The sequence below is a fragment of the Chiloscyllium plagiosum genome, unplaced genomic scaffold, assembly GCF_037043375.1.
Source record: "Chiloscyllium plagiosum isolate Xiang-an unplaced genomic scaffold, Cpla_swu_hap1 HiC_scaffold_30, whole genome shotgun sequence".
NCBI lineage: Eukaryota > Metazoa > Chordata > Chondrichthyes > Orectolobiformes > Hemiscylliidae > Chiloscyllium > Chiloscyllium plagiosum.
In genome coordinates, this window is record NW_028270168.1 from 34,655,566 (window position 1) to 34,668,873 (window position 13,308).

General features: G+C 42.2%; 1 protein-coding gene across 1 annotated transcript; it reads left to right on the plus strand.

Moving 5' to 3' along the window:
* The first annotated feature begins 436 nt into the window (after positions 1 to 436).
* On the plus strand, positions 437 to 6,341 carry LOC122563712 (uncharacterized). Its single transcript, XM_043717830.2, has 4 exons — positions 437 to 505; positions 2,557 to 2,622; positions 5,608 to 5,769; positions 6,145 to 6,341. The coding sequence occupies exons 2-4, from the start codon at positions 2,586 to 2,588 to the stop codon at positions 6,255 to 6,257; spliced, it is 312 nt and encodes a 103-aa protein (XP_043573765.1). The 5' UTR covers positions 437 to 505; positions 2,557 to 2,585; the 3' UTR covers positions 6,258 to 6,341.
* The last annotated feature ends 6,967 nt before the right edge of the window (positions 6,342 to 13,308 follow it).

The window sequence follows — 13,308 nt, forward strand, 5'->3', positions numbered from 1 at the left end:
TTCGACTCCAGGCCCAAGTTCCCTCCACTATCCCTGATCGGCCTTACCCTCACTCTGGCCATCCTCTTGTTCCTCACCTAAGTGTAGAGTGCTTAGGGTTTTCTCTTTCCTATGAGTCATATCAATCATCCACTGCATCAAGTTGATAACAGTACACTATAATAAATTTAAACACTTAATTGGAAACAATCAGAGACACTTTGTAGCTCAACATACTTCTGCATGCAGAGGAAAAGTTGAACTGAAATGATTTGAATTGAACATATTTGTTTGATACTGTTTAGAACAATATAGTTGGAAATAAGGTGGGGAAGATGTTGGGTTTAAAAATAATTAATTTGTATTTGATTGAGTCTGCCTGCTCGTTGATCTTTGTACTTGTATAGGATTGATTCAGTCTGTGGAATGAGTCATCTGACTGAATTCTGTATACTCAAAGAAACTCAAGGAGCATTCAGCTTGGCTGCTGAGTACATCGATATTGTCAAAGGATACTGACGTTTCTGTAAGTTTCACTCGGTTTAATATTCTGTAAATAAGCTGTTGTGATTTTGAACTACAGTTAGATCAGGGGCTTGCTGGACTTTTATCTCAAAAATTAGATTCTGTTTATATTTAATTTCTGCCATTTTTACAAAAGAAATACAAAATGATGACCTGGCAGTATTAGGAGCTGAATTTAACAATCCCCTGCCTATTTTTTGAAGAGTGAGGTGGTGGGACTTTCACTGAATTCAGCAGGCTTTATTCTGAATATGTTTTGTTCTGAATCAACCTCTCCAGGGATATATGATTAAAGGATGCATCTTGGAACAGATGGAACTCGGTCCTGGGATCTAGGCTCAGTAGTAGAGGCACCAATGTGACACAACATTTTTTTAATTCACTTGTGTTATGTAGCAGACCAGACCCGCTCAAAATACTTTAAGACGGTAGCCTAGACCCTAACCTTTTCTTATTCTAGAAGTGAAGTGCCGTGTTCCAGATGCATTGTGGCTGGTCAGACTACAAAACATAATTTATTTAAACACTTTGGTTAAAATACGAACAAAAGCAAGAAGGGTTTAGAATAACTTAACTATTGTAAAATTTAACTGATTGGTAGATAAAGTATCTACAGTCGGTTCTTTCATAACACAATAATTCCATTCTTGTGCAATCCCGTGTTATAAGAAAATCTCATAATAGGAGCAAGATTTAAACTAATGGGGGCAGAATCACGTTATAATGAATACACGCTTTAAATGTTCACGCTTTAAAAAGTGTCCCTGATTTGTCAATCGTGTTATAGTAAATTCACATTAACGAAATGTGCCTTATAACAAAATGACCTGTATTACTAATTAACTGTTGCAATATAATTACATCCCATAAACACACCCCTTGGCAAAAAGGCAAATTCAGACACAGATTCTCACATGCAGGAGGAAAAAACATCGAGTAAATCCAGAGAGTGTAGCAGCGAGAAGATATTCACTCCTTCTCCAACTCTTTTAAGACCCCACCTGTAGACAAATTGATGCCATTAAGTCAGCAATTATTGTTCATCCTCAAGCCTACAGGACTTTACTGTTTGCAGATGATGCCTACACAAATGATCAACAGGTTTTTCTGTGTGCTTGATGGTATACTGGAGGATCTTTCTTAATTGAACACTTGAGCCTGTCAAAAGGAATCCTCTCTTCCCTAAGGTTTTACCTTCCTTATCCTAATGGTCTACCAAGCCACAACCCTCACCCCTGTTGCTGCAGCTTGCCAGCTCAACCCACAGTGAGACCCCTAAACAGAGACTAATTGATCTTGTGTCACACACCTCGGTTTCAAGTTGCTGGATTTTCCCGCAGCTGATGATTCCCTGGGCCCCTCCCCACCCACAACCAACCTTTCAGCTTTTGAGGAAATCCAGTGCTCTGTATCATTCAGTCCCAGCTGTTAATTAGGACTTAGGTGGTGGAGCTTTTGCCTCTCAGTCAGAAAACTGAGGTTTGAGGTCCCATATCATAAAGATCAAAGCTGAGAGTCTAGTGCTGCTAAAATTGTCAGACGCACCTTCTCTTGAATGAGATGTGAAGACGTAGCCCCACTGATCCTGTCAGGTGTACAGAAATGATCCCATCACCACAGGATTATTTTGAGGAGGATCATGGGTGTTACTTGCAACATTTTGGTCACTGGGCATCTCTCAGCCACTATCATAAAATCAAATTACCTGGTCATTTTTGCTTTGCTGTTTGCGGGATCTTGCTGTGCACAAGACTGAGTGCTGTGTTTCCTTTTATTGCAATAGTGGCCGCACTTCAAAAGAACAATATTGGCTGTACGGGATGTTTCTGATTGATGTGAAAGGAGTAATGTAAATGCAAGCCTTCCATTCTGGATAATCGTACCAACGTCATTAACAAAAGGCAATGGGTCAAATGACAAAAAAAAGTCGGGCAGGGGAAGGGGACTGTTGACTGGGGGACAGGAGGTGTGCAGGAAAGATAATGTATTGACAGTACTTACTCGACAGTGAGATTGATTGGTTTGAGAGTTTCACATGAGTCCTTTACTCAGTTTACAGAGTGAATATCAGCACACTATCCATGTGGGCAAGAGTTGGAGCTGCAACAGCAGGAGCAGGTAAGTTCTCTGCAACCGCACAATCGTTATTTAAAATTATGAGCATGTAGAGTCTCAGGGAAGATGCTACTAAGGCTTATCTAGCTCTATCATACTAGTATCTCAAAAGTGTCAAAACATCATAATGAGAACTAGATTCCCTATTGCATCGCCAATTCCGAGAAGCCCAAAGGCAGGTTATGGTCTGAGGACTGGCGTTCAAATCCAACCATGGAAGACTGTAGAATTTGAAATTTCTTTTAAAAGTCTGGAATTAAATGATCCTGAAACCACTGCTGTTGTAAAAACTCATCTCATTGACTAATGTCCTTCAGAAAAGAAAATCTTGCTACCCTTGTCTGATCTATGTTTGACTCCAGATTCATAGCAATTCCCTCAAAAATGGCCTTGCAGAGCACTCAATTTTATTTAAGCACTAAGAAGCCTAAAACAAAAGGGAACTGGACGGACCACCTGACATTAACCAAGGCTTTGGAAATTCAGCTGTGTCACACCAGCTAAGACCTCCTGACCAACATTCACTAACACGCAGGCTAAGATAAAAGGTAGGGAGGAGGGACTTGGGGGAGGGGCGTTGGAAATGCGATAGGTGGAAGGAGGTTCACCTTAACCCCCTTCCACCTATCGCATTTCCAACACCCCTCCCCCAAGTCCCTCCTCCCTACCTTTTATCTTAGCCTGCTTGGCAAACTCTCCTCATTCCTGAAGAAGGGCTCATGCCCGAAACGTCGATTCTCCTGCTCCTTGGATGCTGCCTGACCTGCTGCGCTTTTCCAGCAACACATTTTCAGCTCTGATCTCCAGCTTCTGCAGTCCTCACTTTCTCCTATTCACTAACACGCATTTGGCTAGTGCCAATGTTGAGGGAAATGTCTCGCAGACTAGGGAGCCCAACCAGTCACGCTCGTGAATATTCATTGTCATACTCCTAGAATCACACCTTACAAACAATGTTCCAGATATCACCCTCTCCATTTCCAGTAAGGCGGCGGCACTGTGGTATAGAATTGGGATGGGTGGGAGGGGGTTTTCCTGACACGCTTCAACATTGACTCCAGATCCCAAGACACCTTGTGGCATCAAGTCAAACATGGGCACAGAAGCATCCTGATGCTTGCCACACACAGCACCCCTGCCCCTTCACCCAGCTTATGAATCCATACTCCTCTTTGTTGAGCACCACTTTGAGGAGACACCGAGGGTGAGAAGGGTGTAGAATGTACTCTGAGTATGGTACTTCAATGTCATCACCATGATTGGATCAGCTGCATCACGAATGAACAAGCTGGTCAAGTATGTTGCCCAATTTTCTCCCTCGACAACAGTTATTAGCTCAGTACAAAGAGGACAAGAGTCAAGTCTATATCAACTAACCTCTGCCTTTATTAGTTTAGTTAAAGCAGACATAAAATTTACTCCATTTGGTTAGAAAAAGGTTAACAGCAAGCAACTTATCACTACATCCTTTAGGATTCCCTCATTATTCTTCCACCAAATAAGAATTTCCCTCTTCTGGCATTCCTCAGAGCTGAACCAGCTCAAACCAGCCCAAGTAAGCAGCTAGGGCTCAGATAACTTCAGTTCAGAGCTACTGTCTTTATGTGTGAGCAGCCTCTGGCCAATAAGTCCTAAAGGGTATAGCAGCTACAGTGAATCTGCAGCAGGTGGGTGAGGGAATCAATGACAGAGAAAACATAGTTGACCTCGTCCTCATCAACCTACCTACCATAAATGCATCTGGCCATTAGAGTAATAGAAGGAGTGACTACCACGCAGTCCTAGTGGAGACAAAGTCCTATCTTCACATTAAGGATATCCTCCAGCATGCTGTGCGGTAGTATCACTGTGCTAAATTGGAACACATTTAGTAACTCAGGACTAGGAATCATCAACAGCAGAATTGTGCTGAAATAAATCAGCAATCACATGAACCGGCATATCCCCCTGTACTAACATGAACATTAAGTCAAGGATCATCCTAATTCAATGAAGAGTTCAGGACAGCATGCCAGGAATAGCACCGAGAAAGGTCTCAACCTGGTGAAGCTACAAAAGATACCATCTTCAGCCAATTTGATTCATTCCACATGATATCAAGAAATGGTTGGTGGTCCTGGATACTGCAAAGGCTGTTGGCCTGGACAATATTCCAGCAATAATACTGAAGAATGTGCTTCAGCACCCCTAGCCAAGCTTTTTCCACCCAGCTACAATACTAGCATCTACCCAACAACATGGAACATAGCCCAGGTATTTCCTGTACACAAAAAAGCAAGGCAAATCCAAACTAGCCAATTATTGACCCATCAGTCTACTCTTAATCATTGGTAAAGGGATGGAGGTGTCATCATTCTCTCTTCTTAGGAACCTTTCTCAACCGTCGAAGACCTTCCCATTCACAGTCTCAATTTCCCCCTGCAGCAATTCTCCCTCTCACAGACCCTCATGTTTTCCACACCATCTCTTTCTGCTTTGGAGCCTCACTCTGATTTTAGCATTGCTGTTCCCCTCATGGCCTCTTTGTCAACCCTCTTCCATTCCTGCCTGACCATCACCTGATGACCACTCACCCCACCTACTCAAGCTTCCCCAACCCTCACTTCCTCTCTAACTCACTTGGCCCTTGAAATCACCATCTTAATAACCTTCCACCCTCTTGCTGCCCACCAGCTTTCATGTGTTCCCCACCCCACCCCTTTCACACAGTCCTCCATGCTACAGCAGCTTTTTTCCCACCCCTGTAGATCTCCTCCATCTGACGACCTCCTGAGGATCCCTATAGCTTCTTTCTCCCTTTGCTGCCTCCCATCCCTTTTTCTGTTTCCTAATCACTGTCTCCTCCCCCATCATGGTCACCCAGTATAGACTTACCCATTGGCGGCCTTGATCCGCTTAATTTTCGCTGCCCATTTTTCTCTGCAACCCCCCCCCTCCCAGCACCCTCCTCAATGTGTGGTATTGAAATGGGGATGTATTATCTTTCAGTTATAACCATTGCTGCTGCCCCAGTGATTCTGGGAGCTGTGGGATTTACCAGTGCTGGAATAGCAGGAGGCTCCATTGCAGCAAGTATGATGTCTTCAGCAGCTATCGCCAATGGGGGAGGAGTAGCTGCTGGAAGTCTGGTGGCCATCCTTCAATCTGCCGGTAAAATCCGCTGATAAGTAATGGATATTTCTCAGCATTTCTTCTTCAAAGCCTCATTGATAAAGTTTGACACTTTGCATTTATGATAGTATGAAATAATATTTTATTGTCTCTCAGTGTAGACTTAACTGAAGCTAGGTGATATTTTTGCAATAAATATTAATGCTACATATGTTTTAACCTCAACAACGTGCCAGTGATATATGGGTTGGTTTTGTTGTGAATGCTCATAAAAAAAATTATGATTTAACAAGTTTTAGTGTGGAATCTATACTTCCCCAGAATATTATTTAGATCAGAATTATCAGAAATGTTGATTATTGATAAATTCAGGACATGTCATGTTGATGCCCTTTCTTTTCCTGTTCTTTGCAGGGGCGGCTGGAATCCCAGTAGCTGCCAAAGTTGGACTGGGAATGTTAGGTGCCTCTTTGGGGTCATTGGCAAAATTTCCAAAACAAACTGTATCTAAAAACAAACAAAATTAAATGGATATTCTGTTTTCCATTCTGAATATCCAGGAAGCAAAATGTTAACTGCAATTCAATAAAGATACTGCATATTCCAAAATAGCTTTGACTGTTTTTCCTTCCTACATATTACAATGTGAAAAATATTATTCAGAAGCCAGTTATATAAATACCAAGTCAGAGCTCTGGGTTGACTAAATCACATCCTGACTCCCCAAAACCTGTTTTCCATCTACAAGACAGTAGTTGAGAATGTGTTGGAATACTCTCCATCTGCCTGGGAGCATGCAACTCCAACAACACTCAAAATGCTCAACATCATGCAGTGCAAAGCAGCTCATTTGATTGACACCCAATCTAACCCCTTCAGCATTCTCTCCTTTCCCCACTCACTGATATACAATGGCAACTATGTACTGCCTAAAAGATGCACTGCAGCCTTAAACAGCAACCTTCAAATGCATGACCTCAACAACCAGGAAGGACAAGGGTAGCAGATACATGGTAACAGCATCACCTGTAAGATTCACTTGAAGTCACACATCATCCCGACTTGGAAATATATCATTGTTCCTTCCCTAGGGCAAAATCTGTGAACTCACTGCCTAACAGCATTCATGATTTGGAGTCATTCATGTAGAACTCTGAACTCAAAAACTGCATGAATTCATGTAAAACTCCGTTATCTCACTTTTTAGATTAGAATCAATCTAAACATCATGGCATAGACAGAGAACACGGTGGCTAACACCTTCAACATATTGTCTAGCTTTCACCATTGTTAACAGCTAACCTGAGAATGCAACTTTTTTAAAAAAAGGTTTTGTGATTTACACATGAAAGAAGTGAAACCATCATGGTATTCAAACAAATGAAAGACTTAACAGACAATCAATTTTTTAAATGATAATTTCAGTTACATCACACTGTAAATTTTTGCTATAAATTCTGTGTGTTAGGATTGAGACCTCCACTATCACCTGAAGAAGGAGCGACACTCCGAAAGCTAGTGTGCTTCCAATTAAACCTGTTGGACTATAACCTGGTGACGTGTGATTTTTTTTTTAACTCCTAACAGCATTGTGTGGGTACTTACATGAAATGGGCTACAGCGGTCCAAGAAGACAGCTCACCACCACCACCTCCAGGAGAAAGTGAGGACTGTAGAAGCTGGAGAGTTAGAGTCAAAAAATGTGATGCTGGAAAACCACAGCAGGTCAGGCAGCACCCAAGGAGCAGGAGAGTCGACCTGATGAAATAAGTCTGATGAAAGGCTTCTGTCCAAAATGTCAAATCTCCTGCTTCTCGGATGCTGCCTGACCTGCTGTGCTTTTCCAGCGCCACACTTTTCAACCACCACCTCAAGGAATGCTGAGGTAGCCTCCAATATCCACATCTTAACTATTAGACAGCAGTTTACCACAAACTCCAACATCCAGATCAACAGCACCCAGTTTCCCATACAAATCTAGCCACAAATTAATCACTTTTTTTTTGGATTATTGAGCTTTAGTAGCAGTTTTTCTGAGGAATTCATAATGATTTCTGGCCTAAGTGTGTGTTATCAGAGTGCATTTATTTGGAAATATGGTAGCTGCTTTAGAGAGGAGGGACATCTTCTTCCCAATGTGTCACCTGGTTTGTAAATTTAAGGGTTTGGATAAGTGAACTGTTCAAAATAATTTTCACTTCAGTTGAACTTTTGATCCATAGCTACATTTTAGGGACAGTATGACAAATTATAAAATCAGCCCTCCAACACATTTATGTCTTTAGAAGTTTTATATCTTCCACACCCTGTGAGCATATTGTATTCTTAGATGGTTGGTAATGTCTGATGAAGGTTTGAGGAAATAAAACTGAAACTAATGGTGCAGGTTTGCTTTCTTGAATCAACCTGTTCAGAGATGTTATTACTCACCTCTGAAGTAGATGGGACTTGGACTCAGGCCTCCTGGCTCAAATGTAGGGACACTACCACTGCATCACAAAGACCCCTGGTTTGATGTCTTGAATCTCGGCTTCATTGGAATGTGATAACAAATTCAACAGTGAAATAAACAAATGCCATCTTTTGGGTTCTCTACTAAACTACAGTTATGAAACCCTGGAGCCAGTCTTGACTTACTAATTTGAGAAAAAGTCTTTGCTGTGAAGACCAGTCAAAATCGAATGAGTCGCTCATTGAGTGTCGTAAGTGTGCTTAAAGGTAGATGTGGAGCAGGACTTGGTAATCAGAACTGTTTACTGAAGGTTGTAAATATGTACAAAGCAGGAAGGGATCCTGGAATGACTGTGCTGGACTATGTCCTGACATGCAACCTGATGTCACAAGTTGCCTTATTTTTACTTTCTGCTGTTTCGGTAAATCGAGCATTAGGGAATAGCAGACTCTTCTTGGTTTGGTACCTGCATTTCACCAAACGTCAAGTTACTCCCCAAGACTATCAGTAGTTCAGTTTCTGTCTTTGGACACCTCTAACACCTCTACTAGGTGATAATCAAGACATTTGGAAGAAATTTCTAATCATGATTCACTACAGTAAAGCTGCTCTACTCTTTGCACTCTTGATCATGCAATAAAATTTGCAGGATCTGGCATGCACTGGTTAACAGAAATAATGTGATGGCAACTATTACCAGTTATTAATGTACTTTTGAAATCAAATGACCAACAGGGTGAATACCACAACAGCAAGTGATCATAAATGAAGAATGTTCTGAAGACAGGTCACTGGATCCGAAAGTGGAAGTGGAGCACATTGCAGATTTCAGTTGGTGAAGCATAAGATTCCACATTGTATTCTGCTAAATAATGCAGACTTCACTGTATTTCTGTAATAATTACATATCGTTTCTTCCATGAGTGGCAGGCATCATTCACTATTGATTGCCCTTCAGAATGTTATGGTGAACTCGGAGACAAATATAATCTCAATGCTGTTAGGAAGGCAGTTGCAAGATTCTGACCCAGCACTAATGAAGGACTGGTGATATAATTCTACATTAGGATATTCATCAGTTCAACACCAATATTACCACAAAATCTCCAGGTGCATTTCTTTTCATATTTTTGTCACTCAGGACTTCATTGCTTGGGTGGTGTTCAAGCTGATGACTGATGCTTTCCTAGGTGGCAAACAGTAACACTCCCAGTCTGTCTCCCTTTTCCCTGTGAGGTAACTGTTCTCTCCATAAATTTATCTCTCTGTAATTTTTCTGAAGTTAAACAGTTATTTCATGTTCATTGGATTCTGCATAGGTCAGAGACGGGTTCAAATTAGTTAATTAAAGATATTGATCGATGTCAAACTGCAAACAGTCTGGTGAACTAATTGTTGGGTGAGGCTTCATTGATAAGATATATTTCAGAACTCAGTAGAAGCAAGTGCGAGCAGTTGATTGTGTAATCTTGCACAGCCAGCAGATGCTTATAAGCTCACGACTGAAGTTGCAGTAATTGCTGCTCTTGAGGTCAATGAGAGAGTTTTGGTGAGTGTCAGGAGCATTTCCTACTGACGGGTCAAGCAGCAGCTGTGACTGTCTTGCAAAGGAAGGAATCCGGTAAGAATTTGTGTTTTTGCTTTCTATTGGCAGCATATAAAACAGAAGCAAACTGTAATAGGTGAGGCCATTTTGGGCAGGGCTGTGAGGTTGAAGTGCTGCTGTTGAGGGCAAAGTATGGGCTTTGGTGAGAATTCGACATCGCTGAGGAGAGTGAGCAGCACCAAGGTATGGCAAGATAAGGTTGAATCCAGTAGTTACTAGAGCAGTAGGAATGGCTGTTAGTGGAGTTTGTGAGATGTGTGAAATCAGGGAGAAGTCAAATGTCCCTCTGAGACTGTGTCAATCAGTTGAAACAGAAATCAGACTCACCCGAGGAGCTGGCAGGAGGCAGAATGTTTTATAGATATGAGCTTCAGGGATGGTGATGGCCAGCTAGATGGCTGACCACCAGGTGAGGGAGGCAGGCAGTTCAGGAGTTCCCTCTAACTGTTCCCCTCTCGAAGAATTATGCCATTTTGGATACAATTGGCAGGATGGCTTCTCAGGGACAAGCAGCAGCAGCTGGATCACTGGTGCCATGATTGGCTCTGACTCTGTTGTACAGCAGGGAAGCTCAAAGTGTACATGAGCTGTAGCGATAGGGGACTCTACAGTCAGGGGCACAGGTGGGTGTTTCTATGGCTATGAGCGAGACTCCAGCTGTCAATGTCGAGAATGTCTCTGAGCAGGCACAGGACACTCTGAAAGGAGAAGTTGAGCAGCCAGGGGTCGTGGTCCATTTTGGTATTAACGACACAGGTAGGAAGAGAAACGAGGTCCTGCAAAGGGAATTTAGGGAGTTAGGTAGAAAGTTGAAGACTTTCTCTAGGCGTGTAATCTGTGTGCCACTGGACACTGGAACTAAGAAGACGATACAGTTCAATGAGTGGCAAAAGGACTGATGTCGAAGGGAGAGCTTTAGATCTGGATCATTAGGATCTCTTCCAGGACTGCAGTGAACTGTACGAGAAAGTTCTGTAACACCTAAACTGGAGGGCCATCAATATCCTTGCAGGAGCACTTGCTAGTGTCATTCGGAGGCTTTAAACTGGTGTGGCAGAGGAATGGGAACCAGTGCAGAAGGTCGTCATGTGGAGTGATTGAGGAGAAGGTCGAGTTTAATTCAAGTTAGTTAAATAGGAAGAACAGGCAAGGCCAGATTAATGAACATGGCAGAACTGGCAGTCTGAAGTGAATTTATTTTAACACAAGGAGTATAACAGGTAAAGCAGATGAGTTTAGAGCTTGGATTAGTACATGGGACCTGATGTTGAAGCCATTTAATAAACTTGCTTGAGAAAGGCAGGAATGTGGTACCAGTATTTAAGAAAGGTGGTAAGGACAACCCAGGGAACTATTGACCGGTGAGCTTGATATCAATACATTTATAGATGAACTCAGATTTCTCCAGTTTCCTCATTTCCGCTCCCCCCACCTTGTCTCAGTCAAATCCCTCGAACTCAGCACCGCCTTCCTAACCTGCAATCTTCTTCCTGACCTCTCCGCCCCCACCCCACTCCGGCCTATCACCCTCACCTTGACCTCCCTCCACCTATCGCAATTCCAACGCCCCTCCCCCAAGTCCCTCCTCCCTACCTTTTATCTTAGCCTGCTGGACACGCTTTCCTCATTCCTGAAGAAGGGTTTATGCCCGAAATGTCGATTCTCCTGTTCCTTGGATGCTGCCTGACCTGCCGCGCTTTTCCAGCAACACATTTTCAGCACTAATTAGGGATAGTCAGCATGGCTTTTTGCATGGGAAATCATGTCTCAACTTAATTGAGTTTTTTGAAGAAGTAACAAAGCAGATTGATGAGGGCAGAGCAGTAGATGTGATCTATATGGACTTCAGTAAGGCATTCAACAAGGTTTTCCATGGGAGACTGATTAGCAAGGTTAGATCTCATGGAATACAGGGAGAACTAGCCATTTGGATATAGAACTGACTCAAAGGTAGGAGACAGAGGCTGGTGGTGGAGGGTTGTTTTTCAGACTGGAGGCCTGTGACCAGTGGAGTACCACAAGGATCGGTGCTGTGTCCACTACTTTTCATAATTTACAAAAATGATTTGGATGGTACAGTTAGTAAGTTTGCAGATGGCACCAAAATTGGAGGTGTAATGGACAGCGATGAAGGTTACCTCAGAGTACAACTGGATCTAGATCAGATGATCCATTGGGCTGAGGAGTGGCAGATAAAGTTTAATTTAGATAAATGCGAGGTGCTGCATTTTGGAAAAGCAAATCTTAGCAGGACATATACACTTAATGGTAAGGTCCTACGAAGTGTTGCTGAACAAAGAGACCTTGGAGTTCAGGTTCATAGCTCCTTGAAACTAGAGTTGCAGGTAGATGAGATAGTGAAGGAGGCATTTGGTATGCTTTCCTTTATTGGTCAGAGTACTGAGTACAGGAGTTGGGAGGTCATGTTGCGGCTGTACAGGACATTGGTTAGACTACTTTGGAATATTGTGTGCAATTCTGGTCTTCTTTCTAGAGGAATGGTGTTATGAAACTTGAAAGGGTTCAGAAAAGATTTACAAGGATGTTGCCAGGGTTGGAGGATTTGATCTAAAGGGAGAGGTTGAATAGGCTGGTGTTGTTTTCCCTGGAGTGTCAGAGGCTGAGGGGTGACTTTATAGAGGTTTATAAAATCATGAGCAGCATGGATAGGGTAAATAGACAAGGTTTTTTACCTGGGGTGAGGAAAATTACTGCCAGTCCCCCTGCTATTTCTCCCGCCATTCCTTTTCGTACCCTGGGATGCATTCCATCAGGTGCAGGAGACTTATCTATCCTTAGCTTCATTCACATACTCAACACTAACTCTTCCATAATAATAATTGTTTCCAGGTCCTCATCTACCTTTGCCTCTTCGTCACTTACTGGCATGTTATTAGTATCCTCCACTGTGGAGACCAATACAAAAACGCGTCAGCCGTTTTTATCATATCCCATAACTAACTACCCCTTCTCATCCTCTAAAGGACCAACATTTACTTTAGCCACTCTGCTTCTTTTTATATATTTATAGTAATTTTTGGTATATGTATTTATATTCTGAGCTAGTTTTTTTTTCATACTCGACCTTAATTTTCTTTGTAGCTCTTATTGTGGCTTTCTGTTGAACTTTAAAGTTTTCCCAATCTTCTGGATTCCTGCTGTATTTGGCCACTTTGTATGCCTGCCTTATTTCTGTAGATACCCATGGCAGATTGCCCCTCCTCTTACAGTCCTTCCTTCTCATCAGAAAACACTTTTACTGAGCACTTTGAAAAATTTCTTTGAAGGAAATTACCCTTTTGTATCATCAACTCCAAGGAAAGAAGTAATCATTTTTCTGAGATGCATTGTGTTTTTAAGCACTCCCTGCAAAAAGGATTCCTGACTTGCCATCAAACGATTGGATAAACATCACAGAGCTAGTGAAAGAGCTAACCAGAACCTGTTTAAAGATTTCTCTCATAAATGTTCACCTAGAAAGTGTCATCTCGAAAGTCTTGGTATAGTGACAGTTGCAGTT

What these genes read in the sequence shown, in the direction of transcription:
- LOC122563712 (XM_043717830.2), top strand. Translation starts at nt 2,586, where the DNA reads ATGTGGGCAAGAGTTGGAGCTGCAACAGCAGGAGCAG. An exon ending in AGCTGCAACAGCAGGAGCAG is followed by an intron (nt 2,623 to 5,607) that starts GTAAGTTCTCTG and finishes ATTATCTTTCAG; the next exon opens with TTATAACCATTGCTGCTGCC. An exon ending in GGCCATCCTTCAATCTGCCG is followed by an intron (nt 5,770 to 6,144) that starts GTAAAATCCGCT and finishes TGTTCTTTGCAG; the next exon opens with GGGCGGCTGGAATCCCAGTA.